The following is a 21,801-nucleotide window of genomic DNA, read 5'->3' as shown; positions in this document are numbered from 1 at the left end:
AGAACAGACCATTGATTTAAAGGGAGACACATTTTTTTTCACTGATTACAATGCTATGGGTAAAATGCAGCCTCATCCTGCACCAAAATGCTTCATATTTATAACCAGATTTTTTCCTGTCACAAAGAGATCTAGTAAAAAGCAACAAACAAAAATATTTTCTGCATAAAGGGGTTGTTAACCTTTAAATTAACTTGTTGTTTTTAATTGATTTAGTGTTTTGTTCCATGTCTCATCATTTTATCAGCTACTTGGTTACTCGGGGCCAAATTACCCTAGCAACCAGGCAGTGGTTTGAATTAAAGTCAAATTATTAAAAAAAATAAAAAATTTTGAAAGACCATTTTATAACATACTAAAAGTTAACTTGATGGTGAATCAGACCTGAAGGAATCTATGGCAGATACATGTACAGTAGATAAAATAAATTTCCCTTTCTAGTCAAACCCATCCATCCATGAGCAAGAGAAATATTTTTTTTAACTATTTTACTTAATCCCTGTAAAACTAATCCTGTGTCTATGTAGCTTTATTTTATATGACAAAAAAAAAATATTGTAAAACAGATGTTAGAGAACTGCATTAGAATAGTAACTGTTCCAGATCAAACATTACTAAAAGCATGTATTAGTGAGGCAGACAAAAGGAAGTATTCTTTTCCCTAAAGACTTTAACATAAAATTGCGGAAACTAGAAATTACACAAGCATAATGCTCAAGAACATACAGCAGAACATAATATTCAGTAGTGTAGGTGTATTTACGCAGGCACTTGTACATGAGGTTACAGTGTTGCCAGTATGACAGGAACTCTTTTCGCAGTAAAATAAAAAAAGTTGAACTGTTTAGCTTGTTCCAAAGCTTGTACAGGTAAGGGATCTGTTATCCAGCAATATGTTATTTAGAAAGTTCCAAATTACAGTAAGGCCATCTCCCATAGGCTCCATGTTATTCAAATTTAAAAAATGGTTTCCTTTTTCTCTGTAATAATAAAACAGTTCCTTGTACTAAGATATAATTATTCCTTACTGGTGGCAAAACAATCATATTGGGTTTATTTAATGATGACATTATTTTTTAGTAGAGTTGAGGTAGGGGGATCTAAAGTATGGATAGATTCCTTATCTTTAAAAACGCCAGGTCCTGAGCATTCTCAATAACAGGTCCCATACCTGTACTTGATTTCAGTTAGCTATGAGAGGCAGCATTTCTCTAAATCCTTTTTTATTGGAATATTGTTTGTGCACCTGCACCGGAAGCCCAATGCGTAAAACATGCCTTTAGAAAGAGACTAAAGGGTGTAATGGAAGGAGCCTGCTAATGTGTGATGATACTGCAACCTGAGCTGTGGGGAGATCAATGAGAAGGCGAGTAATCAAACGCAGTCTCTGGCTGTGCTGTGGATGCAGAGATAACTCACATTCTTGAGCTGAGCACATGTCACTGGCAGGGGTTTATCGTGTAATCACTCCACAAATACAGAGTGTAAAACTGGGAATGGTAATGAAGGAGAGGAAAGTAATCTTGGAAGTAATGTTGGGTTATAGAACACTCTTGTGTCTAAGACACTTGTGTCTAAGCATAATGACTTGACAACTATAGCCTTTATTTGTATGCAGTAAGAACGCACACTTTTCTTAGGGGTTGTTAAATAACCAAAAAGTCTACTCCAGACAGCTGTTGCACTGCAAATGTTAAAAGTACATAGCATGCTTTTAAGGTCTGCTTGAAGGTGGCTTAGTCTTTTGCTGTAAAGAAAACTTTTCTGTAAGAAGTTATATGCATTGCCCACTGCTACAAATGATAAAATCTGCAATCTTTCTTCCACCGGCGAATGTGGTCACTAAAGATTTTCCGGGTTTAGCTATTCTTTCCTAAAGTTTTTTGAAGATTTTTTGCAGGGGGTGCCCAGTGCATTCAAGGTACATCCCTGTAACTAATGCGCAATTTCAATATACATTATACATATTTTTTCTAGCACAGAAACCAGCTGACTGATACTATTATGTATACATGAAATATTTATTATAATTTTACCATTAGCTTTTACCCAAATGACCTGCTTTTCATATGAGTGCTTACAAAATGAGACAGGATTCAAATCTGCAGCGAGCCAACTTGTCTCCATCTATGTTTTAGCAAAAAGTACAAGGCTGCACATAGATAGAGTCTATAACATATTTATATTACGCTAAGCATGACTAATGCATTTTCCTGTGCTTAGTGTTATCTTTGCCTATTCAATTCCTTCTTTTGCAGTCATTCTCTTAGTATAATGAAAAAGGAATGATTCCTTTAAGAACAGTCTTTATTCTCCCTTTGGGGAAGAGGTGTTTGAGCTTTTTTTCCTTTAAGCACCCCTTTAAGATCCTTTATTAGGTCAGGGCCAATAACAAGGTTACAGACATATGAAAAGTCTGCTTCAAGTATATTAAATCATGGTTCCAGGAATATCTAGGGCAGCAAATATATCTTACTTCTAATCTGACCTAAATTCACCCTGGGCTTCCAGATGTATGCACCATAATTGCACCTGCAGACTGAGCCCCCACCATCCTTTAATAGAACAGTCCTTTAAAAGAATGTCACACCTGGAGATCCCAAGTATGGGATCCATTATCTGGAAACATGTTATTCAGAAAGCTTCGAATTACGGGAAGGCCTTCTCCCACAGACTGCAGTTTAATTAAAATAATTCATATTCTTAAAAATTATTTCTCTGTAATTATAAAGCAATACCTAATACTTGATCTCAACTAAGATTTAAGTAATGCTTACTGGAGGAAAACCAATCCTATTGGGTTTGTTTCAAATTTAAATTCTTTTTAGGAGACAAAGTATGGTGATGCAAACGGCGGAAAGACCCCTTATCTGTAAAACCCCAGGTCCTGAGCATTCTGTATAACAGGTCCCACACCTATGTAAGGGATGAAAAACTGTCCATGAGACAGAAAAAAATAAGACAAATGAGGTGATCTACAACAATCCATGAAACAAATACAGGTTATATCTCCACATGCAGCATTACCTTTAAAGGGTAAATCTGCATTGGTAACCCTCAAACCACTGCATCAACTTAATTTAATGTACTATGGTCATGTGTATGTTTTTGTCTTTGGAAGCCTATGATTAAGTGTCAGAAAGACACAAAAGGGTTGATTCACTAAAGTGCGATAAAACGAGCACTATTTATAGCATGCGTTTTTTTCGCGTCTTAACGCACGATTCACTAAAAGGATACTTGCGTTAATTTAGACGCGATGCTGTTTGCATTATTTAAGTTGCGAAGACTATTTTCGTGCAGTATTTGATGCAACGCGCGCTAATTATTGCAGCGCGCTAATTAACGCACATGCGCTTCTTATCGCGCACACGCCATATTAGCCAAACACATCATTATGTTCATAAAACTACTTTTTTTGAAAATGACCATTTCCCTGCAAACTGGAGGCTGCAACACTCTAGGGCCAACACTACTACAATACTTGAATAAATAACACTGCAAAGCATATTGTGTTGCTAAAAGCTCATGAACTGTACTTTTTTATAATTACCGCCTGCCCCAAGTAGGTGTTAATTTTCTCATAGATGAATGCGATATTTAGCGCGTCTAAGTGTTTGTGAATCATGCGTTAGTATTATTTTTGTGCGAGAATTAACACAATGCGCTAAAATTAATACATTCGGTTGTGCGATATGCAACTTAACACATATGATAATACTTTAGCGAATCGCACGGTTTTTTTCATGTCAATTTTAACGCAAAAAAGCATGCGATAAGCGTTATCGCACTTTAGTGAATCAACCCTAAAATGCGTTAGGCTTTGTGAGGTGAGTGTATAATAAAGGTTTTTCTCTTTTTATTTTTTGTTATGGCCTGTTTTTGTATTTCCAGAGTGCCCTTTTTTCTCCTTTTGTGTTTTGAAGTTTAACGATGTGTATGTTTTTGTCTTTGCCAATCAAATTTAAAAGTGTGACTTGTAATCGTTACATCTTTAGATATAAAAATTACAAGTACTACACACTGCCCCCAGCCTGTCTGATCATGTACAGTACAGCACAGCTCAGCAGGGGCTGTATTAATCCCAGGTACTGCATCGCCCCCACCATACCTGCAGCATGCAAAAGATGGCAATTACCCAATGCACAACTGCAATGATTTTACTTCAGCTGCTGTTCAGTAATGGAACAAATTTTGATTTCTGCAATTAGTATTTAGTCTACTTCTAATTTTCTCATTCACTCCAACTGCCATTGTGACTGACAAGTGTTTAGAGTCAGAATTCTTCTGACATTTTCATGCCAGTCATTGGATTATTACATGTGGAAGGAATTCTGAATGAATGTTTCACTGATGGAGCAAGGATATAAGTGACAGTCCTCACTATAGTGCATCCTTCCTTAGTTTATAACATATTCACATTAATATTGTCCTTTTCATTTATTTATACTAATCTTATAACCTTGTTTCTATATAAATTGATGGCTGAATTTTGGCTGCATTCTGTCAACTGTGCTTACTGTTTGTTATTGTATATCGGCAGTACAGCTAAACCCTTCCGTAGTTTGCTCTCTTTAGCTTCTTGCCACATCACAGAAATAAAAGTTCTACAGAAGCCCCAAGGCACATGGATCCTCTGCTGCAGTTTTTGAGCCGCTGTGCACCTCTATTTCTTTAGCCAGTCACCTGAGCATCTTTCATGCCAATCAACAGACTGACAAGTTGTTCAGTGTGCAACAATGGTAGCCATCTTGTGGCAGAGGAAGCTTTGTGGCAATTATGTTGACAGTGGTCAGGATAGACAGTAACTTTGCGGTTATATCTGCTGAAACTGAAACTGAAACTACAGTGAACTTCTTTGGGACCTGCTTTAGTTGATGTTTGAAACTAAATAAGTTTATCAACTTGGAATGCATTGAATTTCTGCACATATAAATAAATGCTAATACTCTTATAAATGTAAATGGGAAGCAAGCAAATTGACTTAAACCTCTATGAAATAATATGACATATCTGCTCACAAAAAGGGTTAATCAAACGAAGGACACAAATATCCCCCGTATGAAATAAAAGGCACAGTCTGCCCAAGTACAGAAACCCATAGTAACCAATCAGACACACGGGTTAAACAGGGAGAGGATCTGGTGAGTAGGGTGAGTGTCTGTGGGATAGTGGGAGAGCTGAGACCAGTTATTACAAATTTACCAGCAAGTACATTGCTAGAAAATCTGTAATACCATTCTTGGCCTTGGCTGAAATACTGGGCAGGTCGCAATCTACTGCTGATAGGTTGCTTTTTTGCTAATTAGATCTGTTGTAAAAGAAGCAACTTTTATTATATAGAACCCCAATTGAACGGAACTGTATTTCCCACAATTCACAAATTCAGTTGCATTTTAGTGCATTTCAGTAAAAAAACAAAAAAAAACAACCTTAAATCATATCCTGCAAATTGTATGTAAAGGTTTTTCATTCTATATCATATATATGAATGGGGTGCTATTTTCTGAGTGCTCTGTTTGGACCATAGTTGTAGCATGCTGGCCTTTCTACACCAAAATTTTGCAGGCTTAATGATACCTCATGTCACAAATATAATGGCATCTACTTGATAAGAACAGAATGGTTATTCAGTAACACTTTCATTTATATGAAATATTTATTTTCCCCCTTTAAGCAGTACACACATTCCATTTAAAAATAATAAATCACAGATACCCTGTCATATATTTAAAACTTGAGCTCAATGTGTTTAAGGCAACAATGTCATATAAATGATGTTGCTATCCTAAAACTGATTATATAGAAACTAATTTCCCATGGTGTGGTGAAATGCAAAAGCATACATGACTGCTCTGAAAATTTACAGTTTCTGTTATATGGGTTACTGTACAAAAGAATTACTGCAAAATTCACCATTTGATGCACATTGCTTTGATTTGCAAATCCATTAAAAATGTATGTTTTTGAATACTTTAGAAATCAATTAAGTATGCAGTCATCTTTATGTTTCACATGTCGGCCAACTCCGCCCACCTCTCCGCCCCCCCGAACGGCGCATGCGCGCCAAAGCACAGGAGAAGGTTCGGGGGGGCGGAGCGATTTGTTCGGTCATTGCTTCCGCCGCTAATGACAAGCGGCGGAGGCAATGACAAAGTAGCACTAGGGGTAGGCAGGAGAGGCTCCTGCCTGCCGCCCCTCAGTCGTTGCGCCCTAGGCAGCTGCCTCTTCTGCCTACCCCTAGTTCTGGCCCTGGCTACAAGTCACAAGGCTGAGCCCAGACAGACCATTCAAATATCAGACAGAATGAACTACCAATACTGTGCCCCTTTCTGTGCATTTCTGTGCATTTCTGTGTATGTGCATTTCTGGGGCATTTTATTCATTTGGTTTCACCAACACTATACAGTCACTGTGTAAATATCTTAAAGAAAACAAACGTAAAAAAAAATCTGCTTGGATCCATATGAAACATTGTTATACTAATCAGAGATTTCACTTCACATAACCTACATTAAATATTAAAATGAAACATGTTAATCTTTTATAAGGCAAAAAAATGGAAAGGAGGCAAAGCGGGCACCATCTCGAACACAGCAATCTGTAGGCGGAAATAAATGTAGCACTAGAGAAAGACGAGAGAGTCTCAGCTATGCTACGCCTACTGGAATGCAACTAGCACAAGCAAGTACAGACCTACACATGCCAGTTGCTTCTGGAAAAGGCAAAGCTCTTGCTTTTTATTGCAGTTTATTGCTTTTTTTTCATTTTAATTGAATATGCAGAACTATTAGCTCAGGGGCTTTAAATAATCCAGGTACATAAAGTGATATATGATCTGTAATCACCTATGTGCTTCTAGGTACAAGGTGGATCTGATTGACTGCATTTGCAATCTGAGAGTAATTATTATTATTATTCCTATTATTATCCTTTATTTATACAGAGCCGACACATTCAAAATCATCCTTGCTGGGTCAAATTCTAAGGCACCAACAACAAATGGCCATGTCAAGGAGAGACAAGAATATCCGTACTCCTGAGTAAAAAATGATTTATTGCTGGATTATTTTAAACACCAATATAGTCATGAGGTGGAATGCATTGTTGCAGTTATACAAAGGGGCACATTCATCAAAGTATGATTGAGTCCAAATACAAAAGAGTCGTATTTTTTCCAAGTTTTAGAACTGTGTGTATTTTTTGTGATTTTTTCACTAATTTGCGCAACTTTTTCGTACTTTGCGACAATTTGTGTGACAAAATCGTTTCGTCACAACGAGTACAAAACTTTAGGATTCATTCAAGTTGCCGTATCGTGACTTTCCTTTGGCCAGGCTGGAGATGCAGAGTGCCATTGAGTCTTATGGGAGGCTTCCAAAATCATGCACTGTAGGATCAAAGTCAGAAAGGTTTTCCAGCCGTTTACAATCGTTTGGATATGAAAAATTTGTGAGTATTGCAAACGATCGGTTTAATACGAAAATTTTGGATCTTAAGTACGAAATTTTCATATTCAAACGGAAAGAATTTTTAGTGACATTTGCGATCATCAGAAATGATCGAATTTCGTGATTCGGATTCGTACCTTAGTGAATCTGGCCCAAAGTGTTGATTTTAAGTTTACAGATAAGAAGAGGCTTTGACAAGTATATTAAACTGTAGATTTCTGAATCCTAAACCAGCAATTACATCCTTTAACCAATACCCAATATCCACCTTGTGCTGTGTCACTACAAAATGTAAATATTAGATTTTTTTGTGTCCATCAAGTCCATTTTGTCCCAGCACTCCCTTCAATAGCACAGATTTACCCTAATAAATTATGTAATAATATAGGTAATATTTGCCCAGCACAGAAAGTCATAGCAACAAATACACTTTAAGTATTTATTGTGTTTTTTCTGCAGTGAGAATAATGATTGATTAGTTAGTTATGGAATACTGTACAAGGGTACAGTACAGGGAAAAAAAGCATTTTCATACCAGTGACATTTTCATTTTTTTTTTAATGCAGGATGTAATTTCCTACTTATTGTGTGGATTTTTCATCATCTCTGTGTTTTACACTTGACATTTGATATCATAGTTTGTTATTTGTACAGTGCATTCTCTGCATATTTGCATCTATATTGATGGGATTGTACTGCCATATTGCTTGCCCCCACAAGGGTTGATTTAGAACTCGGGAATCCAGGAAAAAATGTCTAAACTAGAGAATCTGCAAGGACACAGTTATATATACAACATATAGAAATTCTACACAAAAAAATAAGTTATATGCTTATAGAGAATGTTCACTATTTACTTGCTGCCAAAACACAACTCATACAGTTCATTGCAGTCCAGACCTATGTTTCTCTACCTCAGTGTTGGATAAAACAAACATTTTAGAAAAGCCTTTGATATTATAAAAGTATACAATTCTGTGGAAATGATTTTTTCTTGCACTAATAACTTTTTCTTTTCTTGTGTGTGTGGTGCAAGGGAACAGCAGGTGCAACGCCTCTATTAAGATTAGGAGGGCCTTCTATTAACCTGTGAATGCAAGGTTCTGCACTAGGTCTGAATTACATCAAAGGAAAAAGCAAAATGATAAAGTAGCATGCATATCTCCTATGTGCCATTGAGATAGAATGAACACTTAAAAATAAAGTTAAAAAATAAAAGAAAACTTATATGAATTTCTCCCCATCATGCCCTGATCTAACTGGCATCACTGCATGATGTAAATAGCATCAATCCTGCAAGAGGGTGAACCTCCACACTCCTGTTCCACCTGCATAGTACTGCACTTACCACAACCTCCTGCTCTGTGCTTCCATCACTGATGAAGACATAGTAGTCAGGCATTTTGTCTGGATCAGGGATATTGCCTTGGGCATCTATTTTTTCTGTATGGCAGGCCTGGCAAAGTGGTGCATTGCCCATAACTATCCCAGCCAACTTTGTGTGGTGTTGTCTGTCTCTGCCCGGTCCACTAATCCACACAAACAGTGGCTGCAGCCTTCTCTGCTAAGCGGGGTATCACTCACAAGCTCTACCTCTTTGCCGGGTGGAATTTCTCTCCCTCTTTTTCTCTTAGAATTCATTCCAGCAACTGCAGGCATCAGTCAGTGACCATTTCCAATTCAGGCACGGCCTGTCTATTTTTACACCTACTAGGCCAGTTATGCATGTAAATGGAGCAGGGAGGGGAATGCTTTCCAATACACAGCCAGAGTACGCAGCCCATGGAGGGAAGGTCCTGCAGTGTGAAATGCCGTTACTGTGCATGTGAGCCTTATTGAATTACTTGTTGTGTGCCATGTTTTGATTCCTTTTTCTCTCTCTCTCTCTTAACTTCTCTCTGTCTTTGTGCTTATGTAGTTAATGGCTTTCATGTATCATGTTCCTTTTAAACAACCAAACTGGTGCCAGCAATGACTGAGTTCAGTGCAATCCACAGCAGTGTATGAACGCATTGTTTAATATTATACAATACACAGTGCTATTATGGCTAGGAACTCAGACAATAACCTTTGCTTGGTGTGGAGAAAGTGAGCAGAGCAATGCCCAGCTATAGAAAAGAGAAAGGCAAAGAATTATGCACTACACAATGGCATTCCTCGCCTTGCACACAAAATGGACTAGCGGATCCAGGCGCTTTTTTCTTCTTAAAGGGACACTAACACAGATGTAAAAAAAAGTCAAGGGCAGGGTTACTGATTGACTGGGGAAAAGGCAGATTTTAGCTATTTTATCATAAGATTATCATAACATAATATATATATATATTTTTATTTGTTTTTTTTACTTTTCTTTTTTAAACATTTGCAAAGGAAAACTTGTTTCCTTATTTTTTCAGTTAGTGATTTTTTTGTGAAACAAAAAAACATTTAACATAAAACATTGCAAAGGCAACAGGGTTGCAAAATGTATGTTTAACATACAGGAAAATTTGCTTGCTTATTTTTGAGTGAGTTATTTTTTTTGTTACATACAGCCGTTTAGTTTAATATACATGTTGCAACCCTGTAGCCACTGTCATGTTTTCAAGTTTTTGCACTTTTTATAAAAAAAAATGCTATTTTGCACTAATAAAAACTGGAATCTAACAACATGGTTTGAATATTGAACTATGGGCAATTTCACAATTTGCCGTTAACTGCCTAATGAATTATACTGCATTCTGAAATAGGAAGTTTTATGATTTTTAGTTCTTTAGTTTTTTGTTCAGCAGCTCTCCAGTTTTGCTATCTTGTTGGTAGGCTTTTATTTATCCCAGCAACCAGGCAATGGTTCGAACAAGAGACCCAAAGATGGGAATACAATATAAGAGGGCCTGAACAGAAAAATAACAATAAAATTGTAGCCAGACAGAGCAATAGTTTTTGGCTGCTGGGGGTCAATGCCCCCTATCTGAAAGATGGGAAGAGCCAAAAGAAAAAGGCAAATCATTTAAAAACTATAAAAAAGAATAATAAAAAACAATTGCAAAGTTGCCAGGAATAGGACATTTTATAACATACTACTACATACTTTTATTTTTTCTAAATTTTCATTATATTTACTACATTTATTACATTCAGCTATTAGTTCTCTGCAAATCTCTGGTTTCTAAGATGCTCCCTATTATATACAACCACCAACATTACATTATGTAGTGTGAATGGCACAATATCAGAGATAGCAAAACATAAATAAGGAATATAAACAACTTATCTGTGCTCTATTTTTGTAGTCCAGGCTATTATAATGAGTGCATTTTTGAAAACAATGTTATAATAAACTTTTTCAGAGTTACAAAAACTTTCCTTTGGCTGCTTTGTTAATTAGCCAAGAATTGTATCTGTGTCAGAGGGCACATTATAACAATTACATCTGTAACATATATTCTAAAACAGTCTGCAGGCAGGAGCCAGTGTTCCCCACTTGTTACAGAGAATAATTCGTATGGTATAAACAACTGCTCTGTATCACCAAGCCACAGAACTTGAGATGTAATTAATTGAAACCAGATTATCTAGGAGGTAAAAATAACATGTTCAAAATAGTACAAATGCCACATAGGGAATTTAAAAGTAGTTTTTCTAAGGAAAAATGATTATGTTAATAGACTGAATAAATGGGTGGATGATGGGAAAGTCTTATATTTAGTAGTGATATACATGAGTTAAGTATTAATACTTAAATCTTTTTTTATTAGGCATTTTTCCCCAATATATTTATAAATTAAAACTAGATTACTTACATGTTCATGTTTAGATATATATATCAGTAGGAGTTGTCATATTGCTGCTTTTATGCAATCCCAAAACCAGCAGCTGTTCAAACAATGCACTATATAAGGCAATATACACATAGGGGCCAATCCAAAAACACTTTGGACAACATTTTGAAAACAGAACCATATATTTGTACCCTAATTTTGTTTCCATAATTGATCTGATCTGACATTAATATCCAAAGCTGTGTCACCTATTTAGGCAGAACACATGTAATTCAACTCTTGTATGCAGTATGACAGAATGGTATAACACACTTTGTTATGCTGCCTTTATGCTACCTATCTCTCAGATATGTATTGAGGACGCCCCTCGCCTAATTTAGAACGCAAGGGGTTAAAGAAAGTTACTAATTATTTAAATAGCCAACTGCAAGGCATTGGCTAAATGCAATAAACAGATAGTGATTTTTTTATTTTTAGAATAATGACCTCTAAATTCTCTTTCATGGTTATCCAAATCCATTAATTCAGAACAGCTAGCCTCAATATACTAATGACTCATGGGCCTACACTGGTTATATTTGTTAGTGATTAAGAGTATACATTAAATGCAAATGTGAATGTAGACATCTGTATAAAATAAGGGTTATACATTAACATGGACTAAGCCCTATAACCAACAGCAACCAATCAGATGTTTAAAGGAGAAGGAAAGGTAAAAACCAAGTAAGGTTTTTCAGAAGGGTCTATGTAAATACAGCCATAAGCACTCACAGAAAAGCTGCCCCCTATCAAAAGAAACAGAGGATTTCTTGTCTCCTTTTTTGTAAACATGTTCTTTGGTATCAGACTTCCTCTCTCAGAAAAATCCGTCATTCCTGGGGCTGGAGTCTGTAGAGCTCTCTCCTCTCTCCTGCTCCCCCCTTCCATAAGAATTTATAAGAATTTACTCCCCCACCCCCCGTCAGAATGTGTGATCTGAGCTACCAAGGGCTAGAGATGCAGCAGGAAGCTATGGAAACCAAGCTAAAATGGCAGCTGTTATGTTAAACACATGGAGGGAGGTTCAACTCAGGTATTGTAATGCTTTCTGCAGAATAAATATAGTTTTCTAGGTGGCATTAATGTGGTGAATCTATTGTCAGTAAAATGCCAAAATGACTTTCCATCTCTTTTAATGTGATCTGTTACTGTAACTGCAATAATCTAGTAAAATCTAACCATCTTTGTATATAACGCTCCTTGAATTCTGACACAAAGAAAGCTCAGATGCTCATATTAGCTCCTCAACAAAAATACACCAAGCAATGAAACAAGCACCCACACATGCTGTGGAACTATTAAAGGTATAGTATCACCAAACTGCTTGCTTCAGAAAGACAACTATAGTTTATATAAATAAGATGCTGAAAAGGGTAAAAGGCACAGGTCACATAGCAGATGGTTTTATAGAAACCAATCAGATATTTGATTTCAGAATTATGCCTGCAGAAGACTGATCATAGCTAACTGCTAATTGTTTTTATGGGTAACTGCATATAGGCAAATGTGCCCAGTGTTAGTAAATCAGGCCCTGAGTATTACTTTATTTTTTTTTTGTTTGAGCATACTTCCATCCCATGTACTTTATACAGTTTCTGTGTACTATTTTAAAGCAAAGATTGAAAACAGTTGGCGCTCCAGTTACTCCAGAACTTCAGGCAAACTGATCAAGGCTGGTTCTGAATGGTACAGACATGTTTGAGTTGGCCATACATGTTTAGATTTTAGTCTTCGGATATCAGTGGTACGTTTAAATGCAACGATCTAAAACTAACATTCACACTGAAATTGTAGGATAAAGCCCTAAAAAAATCATGTTCATGTTCTGAACATGAAATAGTTGGCAGACACCAATCGTAAGAAAGTGACTTCCACTGTAGGTCCCCAAAAGATATCGTCCGATACACAATACATGCACAGATTTTAATGCTATCTGACCGAAATTTTCTAACCTGTCCAATCTACTAAACAACGGATCGCCATGGTACGAAAATTATGAGGAATATAGTTTTGAGCCCACGTGCGTTCCCAAAATCACGCGTGTGGCCAGCTTAAGATTCCCTTCATTCTCTTATTTATTTATTTGCCTTTATGATAATTTTGCACACTCAAAGAGAAATAAAACTGAGAGATCAAATGCTTACACAGAGTTCTTTCAGGGCAGACCAACAGGATTTATACCCAAAAATCCATCTCATAATCTCCTCTCCATCTGGGAGATATGTTTTATAACTGAAGCTGCCCATTACCCAAGAGTAATCCAAAAAAATGAAGGCTGATGAAGTACACTTAAAACAGCTTATGTAAAGAATTAGACTGTGTAATAGATGTAGGCAGCTGCATTCAGTACACAGCTAGGACACAGATGTAAACATAAAATCAATACTCAATAGTCACAGATTAGTTGAAGAAATGGAAGCATGTGCTTTAACCCCTAAAAAAATGTATTTGCCCTTTGTTTATTGTATACACACAATGACAACAGTTTGCTTCACTACAATATGTACAGTACAGGCAAAAAAATCTGCATCAATACAAAAAAAAAAAACAATGCTGTGATTTTTAATTCTAATTACATGGCTTATTGATCCCTATGACATCGATTTTGCAAATGTGTTTTTTCTCTTATGTGCCTTAGGGATCAGTGATCAACCAGTAAAAGAAGTGCTGAAGCCTGAAGATGTTGGTGGGCACATCTCTAAAGAAAAAGTCCCCCTTATTGTTACACTGGAAAAAGTGGATGGGGTCATACAAAGAATAATGATGACTATTGTAGGAAAGAAAGACCCCCTTACAGCTGTACCAGTGGAAAATGAAAGAAGTCCATATTTACCTTAAGCACCACTTACTAAAAGAAGTGCCAAACCCTGCAGATGTTGGACAGCACATTTCTACTTCTCTTTAATGGGAACTCCAAAATATGCTGAGACATGGGGTCATGTCACAGATATACCTGTTAACTAGTGATGAGGGAATCTGGGTACCGCACAGATTTTTTTATGCACCCATGCCTATTTTTGATGTAACCGCACCATTTTTTTACACTACTGCAGCTTTATCCCTGCAAAATTTCACAGAACTTTCAAAAAAACATTAGCCAATGGCAACATGCAGAGAGAGACATCAGAAAGAATGGACAAATCTGCTCAATTCATAGAAAGACATAAGGCACAAATATATGCTAAGTCACAGACATATAAGTTAAGTTAAATCCCCCTTAATCTTGTAGGCAATAATGAATATATGGTGCCATTTTACTTTGAAAATGGCTTCTTTATTGAAGCTCCCTATAGATCTGCTATGGTTAAAGTCCCTGTTTTAAATGAGGAGTGGGCATGTCCCTGCTAGAAGCACAGTAGGAAGGGGATAGCCAGTCACAGTTGCGCATTCATACAAGCAAAGACAGGCTTCAGTTCCCTATCAGGTCCTACCCTACAGAGCAGCATGTGCCACTGGCACAGCCTGGGAAAAAGGCAGCAGGAAGTGGAACAGATGGGCGGGACTAGTAGGGTTTTGGGTGAATTTCATTCATTGTTTCCATATTTAGAGGGGTATAATGTATTGGCACATTCTTATTTTTCACAGAGTATGTCTCCTTTAACTAAGCTACAATCTCCTTTTCTACTTAGTCTCTTTTTGAACTACAGTAATAGTGGGGCTCCACAATGCTAGCATGGTATCCTAGCAACATGATTCCTCTCAGTCTGTTCTTCTCACAGAAGTCATTGCATAACAACAGGTAAGCACACATACATGCAGACATTTCTCTCTGCTTTTCTTTAGCTATCTGTCTCCTTGTTGCAAGCCACTAGGATCTGGAATTGCATAATCACATGTAATCATAATCACATAATCCCAACAGCATTTTTACAATATCACTTGTCCAAATCAATCAGTTTTATACAGTAAAATGAGCTCTGATTTCCAATAGAAAAAAAGATTCTTTGTTTCCCCTATAATTTTAACCCTCTACTTCCCATTACTTCCCTTTTCACATATGTAAGTTTAGCTGTTTTGTCTCAAGTGTATTTAAAGTTTGTCTTCCTTTTACAATTTTAATCCTTATTGGCAATTGATAATCCTCTTATGCAGGGTTTTTTTGAAGATCTGGATCTGGCTGAACCCTCAGCCAAACCTTACACATGAAGGCAACATTTTTGTCCACAGATGATACTATTTTTTTTATTCTGCCCAGATCTTTTGTGGAGGATCCTGTATTTTGGTTGCATTTTGTTGACTGCTATATGTATTCCCTCAGCTTGCACCTTTTGCAGAATATTTGCAAATGCAGATGAAGCAAACACAATGTATACATTGTGTTTTCAGCTTCAAATAATTGTAGTGCCAGTACTGAGAATGTGGCTGCTGTAGTACATTGCTAGAATACATCTATATTTAATATAGAAATTGCAGAGCAGATTACATCCCACACAGAGCCAGCTTAAATATGTTAGAGTTGTAAAGAGGTGAGAATATGACTGGACCATTATAGTTGATAAATGCTGATTGGCTGTGCTGTAACCTAAGATGAATCATTTAATTTTAAAGTTACATCAGTTTCTGACAATTATGTATTATCTAGTACTGTAAGTGTAGCCTTGGATTTTATTTCAGTGCATATAACATCCAAGCCTATAGGGCTGCTAGCAGAGATGCTCATTTCTAAGATGTCCAAACTATAGTCCTCTCAATTTTGTTCAACTACAGCTTTGTGGCTTATCCAGATGAGCCCACACGGACTTGTCTACCCCACAACCTGTCATAACTAAGATAAGTTTAAACTGGCACAAATGAATCTACACAAAACTTATAACATATCTCTTAAGATTAACGTGATTTTAATTTACAGTGAATACAGTGATTTCTTGATGAATTCTACATGAAAAATATAGGGGCGGATTTACTAAAACTCTAACATTTCTTATTTTTCTTATTTTTTAAATTTTGAATAAAGTCATTTCCACACATGTCTGAACTAAAAAAGTACACCCGGGAAAAAGTCCCGAAAATTCGACTTTTTTTAATTGTACCAAATCCTCTACTTTTTTTCAAATTGTCACACAAGACAAAAATCTGAAAACCTTTAAAGTTTTGAAGCAAAGAAGGATCCTCCAGGGAAGGTAAGGGACATCTGCCATTGACTTCTATGTGATCTTGACAAGTTTTAGCTGGCAAATTGTCAAATTCAGATATTTAGCCATTGGTCGCTTCTTTTGTTGCAACTTTTTTTCTGCAATTTTTAGTGCTAAAAAATCTGAATCAGAAAAAAAAACCTGAGCATTAGTATATGGCCCCCATATAGTCTGCAATCTCTGACACAACAGAATGGAGAAAGAATAGCAAAGAAGATAATGAACCAACACCTCTACTATCTAGATATAGTAAGCAGGTCAGCTGAAAACAAATGATGGCAGTCAGCTCTCACAGGAACTCATACATGAGAATTAGTTATTGTGACACCACAGCAATGGCAAAGGCAAATAAATGATCGTCTAATTTAAGTAACATCAACATGTATAATATAAACAATATAATGAGCCCAGTACTAAGCCCTAGGGTACAATACTGATCTGTTTTGGATAAGAAATGAACTAGGAAATGCTAACATGATGCTGATATTATATTGTATGATATTATATAAGACGCATTCTAAACCCTTGGGGCACAGGGTTGATGTCACATAATTTACTGAAAAGTGTGTATTATAACAAATAATGTACCCTCTACTAAAAATATAATGGTTATAGATGTTACCAAGGAGTCCCTTGACCTGAATAAAATCCCTTTGCCTGTGGCCTCTTGGCTTTATATGGTCATGGAACTGTAACATCTAAAATTGTTGTCAAATAGGTAGATGTTATTTCACATATTCCGTCTCTGAACTTCTTTGTCACAGATATCAGGCTAACCAGTTCATAGCTCCCTATCAACGATCACAATTGCCTGTGCTAATCATTGATACTGAACCCAAGGATACTGATGCCATGACATCTTCTTCAGGACAGTTCCAGTTGAGATACCACTTTATTTTTACAATTTCCGCTGGCACAGCTTCTAAAATCAATTCCAGGTAGTTCTATTGTACAGCACTGTGGAATATGTTGCTGCTTTATAGATGTGTTAATAGTAATAAATAATAGGAGATCTGAATTAGTGTAAATAGAAATTAAATTGATTGTGGTGGGGTTCCTGTCCACTTCTTAATAGTAAAATATAGCTGAACATTATTTGGCACTTTGGTTCCACACAAATACAAAAAATTTACACCAGTGATAAGTTGCCTTCTTTAACATGACAGTTTAGGCCAGTTTTTCAAGCAGGCAGTGGTATACAGCGAACACTATACATTATTTAACAATATCGGCCACATGTTTTTTTATTTTCAGTCCACATGTTCACACACACACCACTTAGTTTTGTCATGGCATAGGGTTAGTATGTCCCAACTTCATTATTCCTATATTATACTATATTAACAGTGTTAATAAGGGTACTTTTGTACGTGAAAAAAATCAAAACAATTACAAGCAATAGTTTGAATGTGAGAATTCAATTCAGATTTGTCTTTTCCTGCCCTATCATTGTAGCCGGTTGCTGAAATTGCAATTTACTGAAATTGCAAGCGCTGAAAAGCTGTCACTGCATTTTAATTTACTTGGAGGCATATTCCCTAGGATAATTCAAACTGAATTAATATCTGTGTTTGGGAATGTCTTTATCTGACACATACTGGAATAAAAGGTTTGGAAAGTGACACATTTAGGGCACATATGGATTTATTTCTTCTATTCTAAAATCCCTTTTTCACTCTCACAAATAATAATTAGAGGATGTAGTATAAAAACACAAATACAATAGAGTCATATTATCATTATTTTACAACTGTTGAACCTGTTTTAACCGCTACAAATTCAATTTGCAAAATGACAACATATCTAAAGTACATTTCTACCAAGGAAATAAAATAAAATGTTATATAAAATCACAAGCAGCCAACTTAAGTCAAGACATCCAGGATTAGCTATGTTTGGTGCTGCAGAGGCAACACTATCAATAATTGAATGTTGATGCATCATTCATATCCAAAGATTCCCTAGCATCAGAGCTTTATGCACAGGCAGCTGAATCCAAATCCCAACATCTGATGTTTTGCTCTGCAACCCCATGTCACTCCAGTCTAAAGGAAGGTACTGTAACATCACTTCATATGTTCCACACTGCTTGTGTCACTACAATGTAAGGTTAAATCATGGCACAGACATTATGATGTTGGTTTAAGAAATGCTGTGGTTTTTTTGTGCTTTCCTAGTAATCGCAGCACAGCACTCCGATGAGAATGCAGCAAAAGCCTCAAGGATATTTATGATCAGTATTTCTTTAGAATAAAAGGCTGGAAGTAAATAAAGCTGAGTCTCTGCAATGCATATAGTACAGAAAGCTGGAGTGTGCTATAGCCACAGCTGTTCTGCAATGGCATGATGGCCAGCTGATACCACTGAGCTAGCACAAGGTGGGGTCTCTATAAAGATGCAGACTTTTCATGCCCCACTGAATTCTCTGTCAGGAAGAGCAATAGTGGGAAGAACAGCATGACAGCTTGTCAGTGACTGCTTTAAATATTATGTCATTGTAGTACAGTAAATGCAATCATTTTTTATTTCTCTGTTTTACAACTGGAAGGTTTGCTTTAACCCCTTACCTTACATGTGTAGGGATATTGGTTTGGCAGAAGGGTATGTAAGGAAATCAAGCAAATAAAAGGAAAGCTTGACTTGATATGGGATTGTGGTGAACATAACATGGGCAATCTTCATACCTTGCGCTTGCGATCCATACGTTCCCTAGAGATCTTACGCCTCTTCCTTTCCCTCTCTTTCTCCTTCTCATCAATGGTAGGCAGCTCCAGGTCCCGCACTTTTTTAATAGAAGCAGCAGCATGAGCCATTTTGAGAAGACAACCACCAGGTTTAAGATCCTATCACTTAGCACAGGAAAATCCAATATATGTATATATGTCTATACAGTATGTTTTTTTTTCTTCCAACCAGGATTTGTAGTCAGGACTTGCCACTGTATCCTCTAACGCAGAAATAAATGGAAGGTCGTTGTAAGCATCCACAATTCAACAGAGCATTGCAATGCCCTTAAAGTGCAGACACAATTGCACCCAACACACAGCAGGTGTCATTGAAAAATATATAAAAAGAGATATGCAAAACATTAAAAACAGGCTGGCACCCTCCCAGATTTGTGCTGCCTAGAAATAAAGGCAAAGCTTCAGACCAGCTGACAATCCACCCTTTAACTCCTCACCCTAGCACAGAGGTCTTGTGGGACCCTTCAGCACAGCCTGCGTCCTCTGACTAAAGCCAGGAAGAAGCCACCTCTGTGAAGTCAGTGGGGGTGGCTGAGCTCTTTTAAATTCCACAAGCACCTCAGCGCAGAGTAAGGATAAAAATGGTGCAGTCTGACTTAATGACTTGCTGCTGTTTCTGCTGCTAGGACTGCCTCACACTGAACACATGACTTGCTTCCTTCCCTCTGTCCCCTGCCTTTGCTTTCTCTTTAATTACATTATTACAGCTCTAATGTAAAGCAGGGCCAGCTATGTCCGGTTCACCTGCGCCTAACAAGCATTATTCTCCGCCATGGAAAGAGGAGACAGAGGAGCATTCTGAATAATCCTGTGTTCATCTGTAGCGATCGGCTTGCAGCACCCATGAGCTTGCATAAAGCTGTCAGATAGCACAGCCTGCAGATGGCTGTTAAACACACGCATTGATTCTGCTTTCGCTAGGATTCACCTGTTTGATTGCCTGGACAGTAACAGAAATGCAGTCAATCAAGCAATTGCATATGTAGGCAAAAACACAACACGTTGGCTTTAACCCCATGAGTGCCTTTATATGTGCAATATAAGCTCTTGGGGGCAGGAACACTTCCCTATGTATCCATCTCCAATACCCTTAAAAAAGGAGGTTTACATGAAAATAAAGTCAAAGCAATAGATATATAGATCTAAAACTGCATTTGCAATATAGTTCTGGAAAACTCCAGAATAAATACTGATTGTGTGTAAATATTGTTTTACCATATATTTATGTAAATATATTTTAATAACATTATATTCTCAATTAAGCATCAGACTGTATTTAATCAATTTATATTTCTTATATACGTTTCATATATAAGCAGAGCTACCTGGACAGCTCAAAAGACAGGCAGGCAGCTAGCTCTCGGCAAAACAACTGACAAGCCAAAAACTACTAAACATCAGCACTTATGACTTATCTCCCCTGTTGACTTAATAGCACTTTTGGGGTCAATTCAGTTGTTCTGCTCTAGGCAGATTGCAGTTAGGTAGAACTGACTCATACATTCTAATTAGCTTTAAACTTTTAAAGGAGCCTTCAGCAATAACTAAATGTTGGGTATCCCTGTGCAATAGTAATGCACCCACACTCTCCATACCTGGACCAACCCAACCTGCCATGCCACCATCACTGTTTATCACCATATACCAGTTCCTGACCTGCCCATCTAATATGCTAATAGTGCAGGTTCTCCAATGGCCGCTACCCATTGGTATATCCAAAACGAGAACCATTAGTATTTCTTATTTAAAATGCTTATACTGCATACATCTTAGGGCATTCCAGCAACTTTTCAGGGCAGGTGTGGCATTTTACGGAACTGAATCCAAATTAGAATATACTCACAAAGCGCACATTAAAAAAATTTCCACTTCCGCGTTAACATGACAAAAAGTCATGAGATTTTTAGGATTTGGTTCGGCCAGGACTCTGAATCCTGCTGGAAAAGGCTGAATCATGGGCGAATACTAAACCGAATCCTGAATTCGGTGCATCGCTATCAAAAATACTTAAAAAGCCACACAGAATAGCATTAATCTTCATTAATGAAGCAGTGCTTTAGAGAGATGGGTCACTATCCACATCAGCCCCTGCACCAGTTGGGCTTGCAGTCTAAGGGGGTAAAGTCCAGTAAAGAAATAAAATCCAGTCATACACAGCAACCAGTAAGCAGGTATCATTACTGGTAACCTGTCTGAAAACACAAGATATAGTTGGAGGTGCACTCCATAATCATTCAAATAAATTAGTAGATGCTCACTGCAGGGGTCACCTATGAGATCCCCAAGAAATAAAACTACTAGCAGGGCAATCAGAGGCTCAAAATGTTTTATATTTATTGCATATTACCCAATGAGTTTTAACCCCAATGCATTGTGGGATGCAACATATTGGGTAATATGAAATAGAAATAAAACATTTAACTTCTGAGTGCCCTGCTAGCTGTTTTATACCTGTCTAAAAACATATGAACGGTTACTATGGGTGACTAGAACTGGGTAAACATTCTATTACATTCCCCATACAATTCTAAATATGCATACATGTTAGAATTTCATCAGGAGCCACTTACCCTGCCTGTATGTGTGGGAGGAAAATGGAGTACCCACCCACACAGAGACAGGGATAACATACCTACACAAAACATCAAAACAAGGACCCTACCACTGAGAGACA

General features: G+C 37.1%; 1 protein-coding gene across 49 annotated transcripts in view; it reads right to left on the bottom strand.

Annotated features, from left to right (window-relative positions):
• ank2 (ankyrin 2, neuronal) overlaps positions 1 to 21,801 on the bottom strand; it is a 284,604-nt gene that overhangs the window by 107,898 nt on the left and 154,905 nt on the right. For 19 of the 49 annotated variants that reach the window (XM_031902878.1, XM_031902930.1, XM_031902881.1 and 16 more), the window contains exon 1: positions 8,800 to 9,131. The exons of 16 other annotated variants lie outside the window; for them this stretch is intronic. In XM_031902878.1, coding sequence (XP_031758738.1) covers positions 8,800 to 8,931 — 132 coding nt within the window. In that variant the 5' untranslated portion in view covers positions 8,932 to 9,131. Of the gene's footprint in view, positions 1 to 8,799; positions 9,133 to 19,067; positions 19,663 to 21,801 lie in introns of those variants that run through there. 14 more of the 49 variants (XM_031902840.1, XM_031902929.1, XM_031902886.1 and 11 more) reach the window with 3 other exon arrangements.

This window comes from Xenopus tropicalis, chromosome 1 (genome assembly GCF_000004195.4).
Source record: "Xenopus tropicalis strain Nigerian chromosome 1, UCB_Xtro_10.0, whole genome shotgun sequence".
NCBI lineage: Eukaryota > Metazoa > Chordata > Amphibia > Anura > Pipidae > Xenopus > Xenopus tropicalis.
Note: the sequence above shows the minus strand (reverse complement) of the source record. Positions and strands in the feature narration are given on the sequence as shown.